This window comes from Phalaenopsis equestris, unplaced genomic scaffold (assembly GCF_001263595.1).
Source record: "Phalaenopsis equestris unplaced genomic scaffold, ASM126359v1 Scaffold000002, whole genome shotgun sequence".
Lineage (NCBI taxonomy): Eukaryota > Viridiplantae > Streptophyta > Magnoliopsida > Asparagales > Orchidaceae > Phalaenopsis > Phalaenopsis equestris.
Window position 1 is genome coordinate 72,760,293 of NW_018164444.1, and position 14,278 is coordinate 72,774,570.

Sequence of the window (14,278 nt, forward strand, 5' to 3'; positions counted from 1 at the left end):
TATTTTAAAATATATATTTTAAAATATGTAGCTTACACAAGTTACATAAAAAATATACATTTTTTTATTTTATACAAAATAATAGGTATTATTATAATTAGAAAGAAATTGTAAGCACTTTGAGGCTTATTAAAGTTTCAAAAAAATGATTGTTATACTCTTCTTTTAAACAGTTTTACCAAACAGAGGCAGTATGGTCTTTTTTTCATAAACAGCTGCCCGACAGCTGGTTTCACACAGCTGCACCAAACAGACAACCAACTTCCCCGCAGCTGCGTCGCAGCTGCTTTCTGGGGCAGCGCAGCTGCAGCTGAAAACTGAGAAGTTGCAGCTGCGCCAAACAAAGCCTAAGAGCTTGCTTGACATCACTTTTGTTCCCTGTTTTAGTTAATATAATTTTTATATATTTTATCTTTTTATATTTAAAAATGAATTAAACATATTTAAAATAATCAAAATTTATAAAAGTAATTATATATTATTTTGTATTACATCAAAATTTAAGTCCTCTAAATCAATTATTAATTAAAAGAAATAAAATGATCATTTGCTTTTTTGGCACCGAATTCTTATGTATTTACATATCTAACACCTAAAATTTGATTTTTTTTAATGCCACCCAAATCTTTTATATCACATTTGATATATCACTATTTTCAATTTTAAATTGTGAAATGCACATTTTTATGTATATGCAAAGCGACATACATGTAAAAATTGAAATTTAGGGGTTATATATATATATAAAAGAATTGTATTATATATATAGGACAGGGGTGTCCTGTGCGTATCTTCTATTCTATTTTGCTTTAATATTATTAAAATCAAGCACTTCTATGGCGTGTTTCGGCACGTGCTGGGTGTCTGTGTCTGATACATTTAACACTACATGCCTTCTTAATTGGAAGTGTCCATGCATCATAGGTTTGTCATTCAGTGATTCAACTAACTTTTTCTAAATCCCAAACTTTCCAAACTAAGTGAGACCTTAGGGGTGGACAAGTACATAGATTGAGTTGGTGTATCTAAATGAAGAGGCACAATACTAAGTTGATTTTCTCCAACGCTTTGATATGAGTAGTTCATCTATCTCCTTTATGCTCCCACTCCCCAAACAAACTAACATGTAATGGTGTTTAAGGGTAATGATGTTCAAGGTCAACTCCTTCCTTGGCATAATACATGTTGTCTCTAAAGTGGTTGGCACATGAAAAATATATGATTTCCATTTCCTATTATCTAGAAGGGGTTGTTGCATAGGGCATCTTTGATTTTATTCATGGTTGATGAGCATGCGACAATTTTGTCACCTTCTTTACTGAGAAATAATTTCCTTTCTATTGATCATGTCCAATAAATTTTTTTTTTTGGAACTTAGGGGATTGACGTTATTGTGATGGTATCTTGGCTCTACTGAGATGTTTTGATGGGTGAATGATTATTTTGGCTCATAATAATTTACTTGGTCATTGTTGAAACTCTCTCATGGGCCTTCCTTCCCTAAATCAAGCCTCCTCAATGAGACCGCCTGTCCTATTTTATCGATGAGCAATATGTGTGCCCGCCCTGTATGGTTGATGTGAGCCCTTTCTTCTTTTCATTTTCTTGCATCTTTCATGCTCGACTAGGCATCCAAGACCTCATGTTTTCATTAAGAAGCGCATTTTCCCAAAGGTGAAATGAGTGACAAGTTTTTTGTAGGAATGAAGATTGTACTGTGAATTTTTGTTAGAATGTAGTTTTTCATTTTGTTCTTTGAATGAGGGGCTTTTTATTAATTGTTGTGGAGGTCATTCAGTCAAATTCCATATGAGAGCTACCGAGTTATTTATTGGACCCTTTCCTTGTTTGGGCTCACCTATGTCTTTTTGCTTGACCTTAAGTTGGCATTCGATTTTTTACAGAGTTATTAATTTTGTGGTATTCTATCTTTTAATAGATTTAGTAGATTAGACTTTGTCAAGCTATTTAGTTTATATATTGCTACGCCAATTGAGTGTTAATCATGTTATTTGGTCTTTTATGTACATGATTCTTTGATTATGATTGCCTTTTTTTATTTTTTCAAAATCACCTTGGCTTAGATATATATCTTTTATGAATTGATAGTTAATAAAAAAGTTTTTCTATGCTATTTTTATGTCACTTTGGTCCATCAACATTTACATAAATATAAAGTTTAATTAGGATCTTTTTTGGCCATTTCTCTACCAATCAGTTACTTTATTTGATTGTAACTTCCATAGTTATATGAATTTTATTATGTTTTATGCAAGAACTCAGTCTATTCAGGATTTATAATACTAAGTTGAATCCATTTATTATATTTAATCTAAAAAAATGTCTATCTTTCAAAGGCCATTCAAACATTGTAATATTTAGGCTTTGCTTGATTGCTTAATTTAAATTCATTAGCTTGGAGGCTATTCCTCATTTTTTAATGGGCGACTTGGAACTTGCATGTTCTATGATCAATTGAAATTGAAATCACACTCAAACTTTTTAGGATGTAGACTATATTTTCAGCTATTAGGTTTTGGCTCGAGCTTTTTAGCCTATAAGCTATGCACAATCAATTAAAGAGTAAGTTATATTTTTTGCTCGTAATTTATGTGATTCCATTTAGAGATGAATTGAGCGAATTTGACATGTTGGCTATATTCAACCAATTGAATTTGGCTTGAGATTTTTGGGTTTACGGTCTATATGCTCTGATCTTGATGGCTAACTGGAGCTTTTTTCGATCACTTATAGTCTATACTTTGATAATATGGATCGGTTAAAGCTTTTCATGTTCTTAGGCCATGCTTGGTTTCTTTAGGGTTAACCTGAAGTGTCTTTTTTTTTTTCTTGTAGCTTATGCTCAACTAACTAAAGTTAAACTCAAGTTGCAGTATTTTTTTACGGGCGACTTGAACTTTTTTTGTTCGTACATCATGCTCAATCAACTAAATACTGGCTTGAGCCTTTTAGGCATGTAGGTTATGGTCAATTGTTGGAGGTTTACTTGAGAGTTGTTTTGTTATGCGGGCTTGCTAGATTAGCTAAGTATGATCTTAATTTTTAGGCTTATAGGTTATGCTCGACCATCGAATGTTGATTTGAGCTTTTCTGTCCTTAAAACTATGCCCTGCTACTCTGTATTCTACTTGAGAATTTAAACCATATAGTTTATGCTCACACATTGAGGGTTAGCATTAGCTTTTTTGGCCCATAGGCTATGCTACCAACTGATAATCAACTCCAGATTTTTAAACTCAAATTTTACTGAGTCGTTAAGAATTAACTTAAGATTTTCTTTAAATATTTTTTGTAGGCTTGCTTAACCAATTGAAGTTTGACTCAAACTTTTAAGGATGTTGGATTATGCTCGGTCATTAAGCAAGTATCAGGAATTGATGTCCTAATTCTAGATTCCTGACAATATTTCTTTTTAGATGTGTAGCTTTGACTAGGGACACAATTTGTTTAGTCAGTTGTTTCTTAATATTTGTAATTGTGCTAACTATTTAAATCGATTGGCTCTTAATAGCAATATTAGATTTGTCTCTTTTTCGCATTAGATTTTGTAGGGTACAAACCGTTTGTGACCTAGAAAGGGGATTTTCTCAAATACATAATGCCAAAGCTTTAAATTTTTTGAGTGGTTTTTATTCAACCCTAAATATCTAACGTCAAATTGACGTTAATGCATAGGAATGGCTTACATTTGTAGGTTTAATCATTGATAACATAGGATTATTTCTTGAAGGCTGATGAAAATTTATTATTTCTATTAGGAGTTATACTAGGAAATAATTTATTCCTGTGAGAAATTATGAGAAATAAATTATTTCCTTGGATTAAGGAGTTATTTTTTTTTTCATATTTTATATTTATTTCCTTAGATCACGAGTTATTTCATTTCCTATTTTATGTTATTTTCTTTATCTCCAAATAATTAATATGATTTGATTATTGGATATTTTAGGTGATATATCTTTTCTTTTCATGTTATTTTTTTATTATATTTTCTATTCTAAGATTCATGTAAGGGTTATTTATATCTCATTTTATATCAATGAAATTATTTTAAATTCTGCTTTATTTTACATTATTCTGAATTTCAACATGGTATCAGAGACAAATTTCCTATCCTAGCTGTTGGTCCTCCATCCAAAACTGTCGGACCCCCTTTCTGCCATCCTCTGTGCGGGAAGAGAGGGGCATTCGTTTTGGTATTTTAAAACAATAATTTTTCATTCTTCTCTTCAGACAACCACCAGCTTCCTCTTTAGCAGCCGTCTGCTTTACTCGCAGGGCTGCAGTTATTTCCTGGCAGTCGTCCCCTTTGTGCTTGGGGGGAAGCATGCTTCGCCGGTTTCCAACACAGTCCTTCCCGACCTCTCTACTCTTTCTCCTAGCTCTAATGTGTGAGTTCATATTTCATACAGGATTTTGGGATCTAGGGATTTAGAGTTTTGTCTCAATCAAAAAGGCCCGGGATCGCATTGATTCTTTTGAATGTGAAGGTCAACACTTTGACAGAGCGGTTATAACTATGCTTTGGAGCTCATGGCGTACAAAATTTAGGATCTGGGAGATTTCATAGAGATGTTCTTGAAAGACGAGTTGGAGAGAGTGTTGCAAGCTTTGTGTAGAGGGTCATCTATGGGCATATTTCGCATTGATCATCCAACTTGTCGTTTTTTACTTCTGTTGATTGATATTTTCTTTCCCGATTATCCTCGAAGCATGATAATTGTTTCTGATTAACATTCCATTCCCTACGGAAAGATGGACAGAGCTGTCCTTATAGCCATAGTTGCCACTATAGGCAACTTGTTGCGGGGCTGGGACAATGCCACAATTGATGGAGTTATCCATATTAAAAGAGAATTTAAACTGCAAACACAACCTAATATTGAAGGATTAATCGTCGCCAGATCACTTATCGGGGCTACTATCATTACTACATTCTTTGAACCCGTTTCAAAACGATATGGGAGGCGTCTTATGCTGATTTTCTCATCAATTCTTTACTTTGTTAGTGGAGTGATGATGCTTTGGCCTCCAAATGTTTACACTCCTCCAAATGTTTACACTCTTCTGGCGAGGCTCATCGATGGCTTTGGAGTTGGTTTAGCTGTCACGCTCATGCCCGTCTATATTTCTATGACTTTTCTGTCGGAGATAAGAGGGTAGCTAAACGCACTTATAGTAGAAATCCTAATTCTTTTCTGGCTTCCGCCAAAGATGGAAAGGGGGAGCTATTTTCCAGTTGTCTTCCCTCCACATCTTAGCCACCCTTTTACCTTGTTATTATTCCCAATGTTTTTTTTTGTTGCGCTTGTTCCATGCAGTAGTCCGACTTCCCAATTTCCAACAGTTTGATTTTCCTGATTTCCTATAGATTTTCAGTAGTTCGACTTCCTAGTATCCAACAGTCTGACTTTCCTGAATTTTTGCAAGTCCTTATCGTTGGAGGTGAACTACCCCGCCATCTTCCCAACAAGTCATTCTTGCTGTTTTTTGGCATCTGTTCCCTATAGCAGTCCGACATCTTAGTTTCCAGTAGTCGGGCTTCCCTGTTTCCCTAAGATACTTGCTTGGTGCCACCGCTTTGGCTTCCATTACAATTGTGAAGGCACTGGTGGATGTATGACCAAGCAGGGGGACTGTCTAGTGATGGCCTCAAATCAATTTTCTATACAGTCAGTGCAGTGGATTATTTTGTGCACGTGTTTTCATGGCTGCTTATGTGATGGAAGCCCATGCAAGTCATTATCCTCCTGTTTAAGACATTTTTTTACAGGTGCCTCTTTTCATGCTGCCCTTGGTTCCCTTCTTTACAGTGGAAGATTTTTCCTAATGTTGTAGTGCTTTCCTGTCGAATCAGAAGGAAGACGCAAGAAATTGCATCAAATTTTTATGGCGCTTTCACTGCAGCAGGCCCTCCACTTGAATTCTACTTCCAACACGTCCTCCTCTAAAGCCTTTTCATGCAACGAGGCCAACCTCTTGAGTTGTTTTTCTGCAGGGCATACCCCGCAACTTTTCTTGTTGGTTGTCTACTTCCCTGCAAACTCTCATGCATCATTATCTATAGGAATCTTCCGTTTACCTAAAGATACTGCAGAAATTGCAATAAAAAGACGATCACAGTTGTCTAAATTCTCTGCAAACTGCCCTGCAGTTTTACTGATAGGAGCTTTCTGTCTACCTACAGACACTGCATGAACTACAACTGTTGTTATTTACTTCCCTGCAAACTCCCCTGCAACATTACTTGTAAGAGCCTTCCGCCTTACCTACATGCATTGTAAGAACTGTAGTAAGACAACACTATGGATGAAGACTTCAAGTTCTACCTCTCAGGATCTTCCTCGGCCATTGTTTGGAGTTTTTAAATTCAAGTTGAACATGGTTTTAAACCATGTTTCAACTTGAGGGGATTGTTAGGAGTTATACTAAGAAATAATTTATTCCTGTAAGAAATTATGAGAAATAAATTATTTTCTTAGATTAATGAGTTATTTTCTTTCCTATTTTATTTATTTCCTTAGATTATGAGTTATTTTCTTTCCTCTTTTAGGCTTTCATATTTTATGTTATTTTTTTTAATCTCCAAATAATTAATATGATTTGATTTTTCGAGATATTAAGTGATATATCTTTTCTTTTCATGTTATTTCTTTTTATTATCTTTTTTCTATAATTCATGTAAGGGTTATTTATATCTCATTTCATATCAATGAAGTTATTTTTAATTTTACTTTATTTTGCGTTATTTTGAATTTCAACGATTTCTATATTAGAAAACTAGCTAACATGAGTAAACCAAAATCTTTTTCTAGGGGGAGGTAACAACATTTAATCTTCTTTCAAAAAGGTTTAAATTGAGGGCTAGCTTACATCTATCACAATCTGTACTTCATGGAATTCACTTTAGTCCTTGGTCTTACAAGAACACATAAAACTTGATATAACATGAGTGCAGTCGTGTTATACCTGGATTACCGGGGGCACACACTGGATGATGTGAGAATTTTCATGCACGTAACGTCGAAGAAGGGAGACATGGAAGATGTGTACTCCTTCAAGTCTTGGGGTGAGAGTCAAATGGTAGGAAATTGTTAACTCTATCGATCACCTCAAAACGAATATGAAGCGAGGCTGAAGATTTCCACTCCGATTAAATCTTGTTACTCCATGCATAGGTGAAACTTTCAGAGAAACAAAATCTCAAACATTGATTCAATCTCTCTGTGCTTGGGGTCAAACTATTTCTTCTAACAATCCTGAGCCGCATGTAGTCGATATTGAATCTAACGAACCTTCTCAATGGCTTGATTAATTAACTGGTTCGAACATTCGTCCTTCACTAATCTTGAACTAGGGCTGTCAACACGGCTCGTTGTTCGCGAACAGTTCGTGTTCGGCTTGTTAAGAAGTTTGTGTTCGATCGCTAAGTTAACGAGTCGAACACGAATAAATTTTTTACACTTCATATAAAAAAAGTCAAACATGAACAAAGATTTGTTCGTTTGTGTTCGGCTCGTCTTGATGTGAAATAATATATATATATATATAAAATATTGATGATTAGTATTTTTAAAAAATTAAATTGAATATAAGGTTACGAATGTTTATAATCAATTAAAATTATTAATTAAAAGAGAATAAAAATATATTAAATTATATTTAAATGATGTTTTAATATAAATAATAAGATTTAAATCTCACCCTAACTCTTAACATCCTACGACTGAATGACTAGAATTGTCAAAACGACTCTTTGCTCATGAACAGCTCGTGTTCGGCTCGTTAAACAAACGTGCCGAGCTTGAACTGAGCTTGGGCTCACTCATGTTTGACTTGTTTACACCTCTATCTTGAACCTACAAAAAGGGAATTTTCACTTACTATCATAAAGTGCCTCGTACAAGGTCATGCTGATACTAGCTTGAAAGCCGTTGTTATAAGCAAACTCCACTAATGGAATATATTCTCCCCACATCCTTCAGTCCCAAATGTCTAAGGATTTAAAACCGTTCTAACGTCTAATATCGTGCTCAAAGTTCCTTTCACTTCCATAACACGAAAGTAAATCTCCCATCTCGATCAGATACCATGACAGTTGGTATCCCGTGCAAGCGAACAGTATTGCCTATTTAGATATTGACTAACTTCTCCACTGATTAATTCTTCTTGATTGGTAGAAAATGAGTTGGATTATTGAGCCTATTAACCACAACCTAAATCACGTCGTGTCCCTACTTTGATCTAGCCAATCCAATAATAAATTTCATCCTGACCTCCCATTTCAATGCTAGAATGGGAAGGAGTTGCAACAGATCACCAGTTCTCTGATGTTATGCCTTGAACATCTGATGGGTCAAATACTTGGTTACAAACTTAGCTACATCAGTCTTCATACCCGACCACAAAAATAGTGCTTTGAGGTCTTGATAAACCTTGGTACTTTCTAGATGAGTAGAATGTGCTTCACAGAGTATCTCCTGCTTAAGTCATGCTTGATCTGGAACACAAATAGTTTTGAAATCTCGAAGTGTTGATTTGATCAATACTAAACTTGGGCTTCAATCCATTCCAAGCTTGTTATTTAAGCGGTAATAGTTTTGCATCCTTCATCTGAGTTGCACGAATTCAATCTACTCTTGTATGCAGATGCGACAAATTATAAATGGTTGGATGGGCTACCATCAATACAATCTCTAGTTGGAGTTACTCCGTCGCCCATACTAACCGGTGCTCCCAAGAGATCATCCAAGCTGTATACGTTGAGGATTTTCTGCTTAGAGCATCAACAACCACATTCGCTCTACATTGGTGATAATTGAATATGTAGATCATAATCCATCAACTCGAGACATCGTCTTTATCTTAAATTCTACTCTTTCTGAGTAAAAATATTCTTCTAAGTAATTAAGATCGGTGATGACCTCACAGTAACACCATAAAAGTAATGTATTTGAATCTTCAGTGCAAAAAATAACTGCGGCGATCTCTCAAGTCATGAGTATGATAATTCTGCTCGTGCACCTTAAGTTGTCTAGAAGCTTAAACTGCAACTCTATTATGTTGTATGAGAACACATTCCAATTCTTGATATGAAGTGTCATTATAGTTCTGAAATCCATCGATGTCGGAAAGAATAATAAGAATTAGGGTGGCCACCAAGTAGTTTTTGAGCTTCTGAAAACTCAGCTCACAACCATCAAACAACTCAAACTTAATATCCTTCTAAGTCAACATTGATAGAGGTGCAGCAATAATAGAGAAGCCTTCAACAAATCTCTGATAATAGTCGGCTAAACCTTGGAAATTATGGATCTCCGTAATAGTGCTCGGCCTCGGCCATTCCATTATTGTTTAAATCTTGGTTTGATTCACATAGATTTTAGGTTTGTTAAAAATATGCCCCAAAAAAGTCATTTCTCGAAGAAAAAATTCACATTTAGAGAATTTGAAATAAAAATTGTTCTCCTCAAGAACATTCTATGCTGCTTTGAGATGATGGGTGGGGTTCTCATTCTTTGAATAAATTAGAATATCATTAGTGAATATAATGACAAAGTGATCCATATGCGATTCGAATTTTATTCTTCAAATCCACAAAAGTAGTAGGGGTATCAGTCAAATCAAACCGCATTACTAAGAACTCATAATGATCATATTGAGATCGAAAAACATTCTTTTAAACATCTTCATTCTTGACCTTCAACTAATGGTAGCTGCATTGAGGGCTAATTTTGGAAAAAACAAAGAACCTTGTAGCTGGCTAAACAGATCATCTATACGAGGCAATTGATACTTGTTTTTCACAATCACTTTATTCCACTCTCAGTAGTCGATGCACAATCTCACGCTCCTGTCTTTCTTCTTCATGAATAAAATTGGCGCTCCCCAAGGTGAAACGTTCAGTCAAATAAGCATTTATCAAGCAATTCTTACAATTGGATCTGAAACTCCTGGAGTTCAACATCGGTCATTTGATACAGTGCTTTGGAAATTGAAGCAGTCTTCAGAAGTAGGCCTATGGTGAACTCGATCTAACGATCAGGGGGTAAGTCAGATAAATCTTCGGGAAATACATCAACTACCACTGGAATATTATTGAAGCAATAATGAATTTGTTGGAATTCACATGAGTCAGATAACCAACGCTTTAGTGGGAAATCAACTTATGGGTCTTAATTGTTGATATTAAACAAGAGAGAGCTCCTTTATTACCATTGAAATTAAAAGAGACTGAATAAGATATACAAAAATTTGTCTCTTACGATAATTTATAATAGCATGATATATGGATTGTCAGTCTATACCCAATATTGTATCAAACTAGATCAATGAAAATACTATGAATTTACCATCATTTGCATATCATTGATAATAAATTAATAATATTAAAATCATGAGCATATTGAGTAACAATCACATTTGAGTTAGATGACAGTGACTAATAGGTGTGATTGTAATGAAGATATCGATGCATTAGATGTAAATTTATCTGATATGAATGAATATGATGCTTCCGAGTCAAATAATAGTCTTGTCGGTTTCTTAAAGATAGATAATACATGTTAGTCAGGAGCTTTGCAGGCTCCTTGCAACATCATAATAAATGCTGACGATAGAATTGCCTGCTCGGGCTCCTTCTGTTGGTAATGCACCATCAATGGGTGTTGATACGTTAGTGGCGACTACATGTATTATCAGCACTGCAATCCAAAGGGATGTTGTTTATACGGTTGAGACACCATCACTTGTTGCGGTTACTGTTGGGGTTGAAAGTAGTATTGACCTGCCTTTCCTGTTATCTTGCTTCTTGTGTCGATTTTTATGAGATTTTTGCCACTCATTCTTATGTTGCTTTAAGTTATTCTCCCGGTTTACTTTGGGTTGAGTTTTGAGATTGAGAGGACAATCCTTGATCTTATGATCGGTGTTTTGCATTTGCTAATAGTTAGATTGCAATGTCAAGGGTGTCTCTTCTCGCAATGAGGCTAATTATAATTGCTCAACTTATCTCGCTGGTGCTTTTTCTTCTGCAGCTTTGCCTGCACTTGGGCATCTGTGTTCCTTTATTTGTATGTATTTTTCTTCACAAGGATTAAGCTCTAGCTCTGCATGTATAACTCGATCCACCAACTCTTTGTAGGTAGTACACTTGACAACAGGCAAACTCCTTCAAATATCTTCTCGGCCATTTTTCCTTTCTTTTTTTCTATTTCCTTTTTAATTACTACTGCAGTTTCTTTTAAAAAAAGAACCAATTCTTTTAACAAATACTTGGAAAGGATTCTAGTGTTTTGATTTCATGTTTGTAGGCATGATGTACTTCAATATCTTTTTTTTTTCTTCTCTCAAATTTTAGTATTTATCATAATTGATATTTACAGAGCAGCTGTGCCCTCAAAAGGAAATATTATTCTATTCCCTCACTTTTTACATTCTATGGTAAAATCTTTCATGTGTTGTTACCATCCATGCTCTAATGTGTTGTTTACCATGCAGCTTTTTTAACAGTTCACTAAAGAACAGTTTTCAGACCTGCAAATCATTTTTCAATTCCATGGATATTTAATCTTGTGCATATCTTAATTTCCATGAAATTTATACATATCACATATAATTTTTATGTATTTACATATCTAACACCTAAAATTTGATTTTTTACATAAATAACTCTCAAATATTTCATATCACATGAAAAATATTACTATTACTAATTTTTAAAATGTTAAATGCCCTTCTTAGGCATGTGTAAAGCGGTATAAATCTAAAAATCAAAATTTAGGTGTTAGATATGTAAATGGGCCATTTACATACATACCACTCAGTTCTTATATATTTACATATCTAACACTTATACAACCCAAATCTTTCATATCATATAAAAATACCATCGTTTTAACTTTTAAAAAGTAATATACACCTTTTCATGCATAGTTAAGAGGGCATGTACGTAAAAAATGAATTTTGGGTGTTAGATTTGTAAATACATAGGAATTGAGTGGTATGTATGTGAATCTTCCTCTGTAAATACATAAGAATTGTGTGGTATGTATGCAGTTCTTCCTTTATTACAATACACTAATTTCTTTTATTCCTTTCTTCCGTGTATTTCTTCGTTGAGCTAAGGTCAGTGTAGAGTTTATTTCAACAAAAGGCAAAATCACTTCTCGTTCAAGCAAACCTTGCATGCTTCGTTTCAAAAGTTCGCATATTCGCTTTATGGAGACCTTCATCAGAAGTGGCCCTCTGCTAGCAGGTTATTCCTCCGAATCACAGGTTATTGATTTAAGATTATCAGGTTTTACTGAAGGATATGAGCCAACCATGAGCGTCAGAATAGTTCTAGAACAGCGGGCAGGATTCATGCTTGGTGCTGGTATTCCTGAGATCTATTCTGCTTCTTTAAAACTAGAATCAAAGCTGCCCATACTGAAGAGAATAATATGGAACTGGAGGAAAACACTACTTATCTGGCTTGCAATGGGGCTTTTCGTCTGGGAGTTGTTGATTGTTTTGGTCTGTTGTAGACCTGTGCTGTTTCCACAGGGAAGGAGAAGCGGCGATGCTTCTCACAACAATCAAGGACGAAGTATTGATTCTAGTACGACATGATTACGGTAAAGAAGTTTGTCTTCTTTGCATGGTTTTAAAAATTGGACCGGGCTAGTTGGTTTGACCGGTTCAGTTCGAGTTTAAAACTGTTTTTGCATAAAATTAAGATTGACCCAATCAGAATCAGAGTTAGACTCGTGAATCATTGAATCGGTCCGGTTTTTAAAGAATTGGTCAGTTATAATATTGTCTAATTTTAGTATTTTAATTTTGATCGAATGGATGTAAATAAAATTTTTAAATTAAAAATGAAGAATATGTCATTTCTTATATTTTTTATTTAGAATATTATTCAAAATGGCAAAAGCGGAATGTATTTTTTATTGAATTGATATAAATTATATTATATCATCCTTATTATATCTGGTTGTCTTCTTGAATTGATTTTTCTTTTTCAGGTGCATTGAGTTACTAGGCTGTGACCAAATATGTTCTTATGTCTCGGAAGGTGGGCATGGAGACAGGGAAGAGCTCAGCATTGGTGTTTTTATCATCTTGATCAGGTATGTTAATATTTAATCATGACATCATTAGTAGAATGAATGGTTAGTTGGATTATGTTCTATAAACTTTTCTTTTTAGCAAAAATAAATATTTAAATTGAATCTGTATATGTTCTTGAGGCATTTTCACTTGATAGTTGAGAAGAACATACTTATGTTTCTTTGTGGGGTCATTTTTATTTTTATTTTTTTAATTTGTTTTTGCTTTTATTTTTAAAATGTCTATTTAGTGTTTTCGTTACATGTTTTTTATTTCTATAAAAGCAATAGAACTTATTTAATAACACTCAAAATAATTTTAGCTGTTTTGAATGTTTTTAAAAGATAATTATATTTTATTTTAACATATAAAGTAAGTTTTTTTTTTTTTTCAAATCAAAATATAGATAAAACAAAATAAGAGCAAAAGACAAAAAAAAAAAAAAGAAATAGAAGTGTCTTCAAGCAGCCACTTATTTTTCGCATGCATTTACATACATGCTACTCAATTCTTGTTTATTTACATGTTTAACACTCAAACTTTAGTATTTACATTGATTGCATTCAATTCTTTAACATCAAAAGTGAAATACATCTTTTCATGCTAGAGTTATCACATAATAATGTCATAAATGCAAATACGAAAGTTTAGGTATTAGATATGTAAATACATAAGAATTGTGTGGTATGCATGTAAATTTCCCTTAAATTTGGTGAGTTGAATAAAATGAATGCTGTTTAGTTCGTTGACACGCGGGTAGTTGCTTACATTTACTGGGTAAAGTTTGATATTAAAACTGTGACAATAGTTTCTAAGATCTTTAATAGCAAAGCTTACCAACACCCATTAAGCTCCTACATGTGCATTTTTGTCTTAACGCCTGTGCACTTGGGATGTAATGTTGTGCAGTTTGTCATTTTCTTAAGAATAAAAGGATGCACAACTGTGTAGATTATTGTGGAATTAAGTTAATGTGTCGTACATTAAAGTTATGGGAAAGATTAATTGAATATAGGTTACGATGTGATATAAAAATTTCTCAAGGTCAGGTTGGATTTAATGAGATGGAGAGAAGTATAGAGAGAGTAGGGAGGATCTCAATACAATTTTTTATTGATTGGAAAAATCTTATGATAAAATTCCAAGAGGAATATTTTGGAGA

General features: G+C 34.0%; 1 protein-coding gene across 2 annotated transcripts in view; it reads left to right on the plus strand.

Annotated features, from left to right (window-relative positions):
* LOC110024917 (seipin-3) overlaps positions 1–13,297 on the plus strand; it is an 18,934-nt gene extending 5,637 nt beyond the window's left edge. For both annotated transcript variants that reach the window (XM_020725115.1, XM_020725122.1), the window contains 2 exons: positions 12,148–12,638; positions 13,032–13,297. In XM_020725115.1, the coding sequence (XP_020580774.1) occupies positions 12,148–12,633 (486 nt within the window). In that variant the 3' untranslated portion in view covers positions 12,634–12,638; positions 13,032–13,297. The remainder of the gene's footprint in view (positions 1–12,147; positions 12,639–13,031) is intronic.
* The last annotated feature ends 981 nt before the right edge of the window (positions 13,298–14,278 follow it).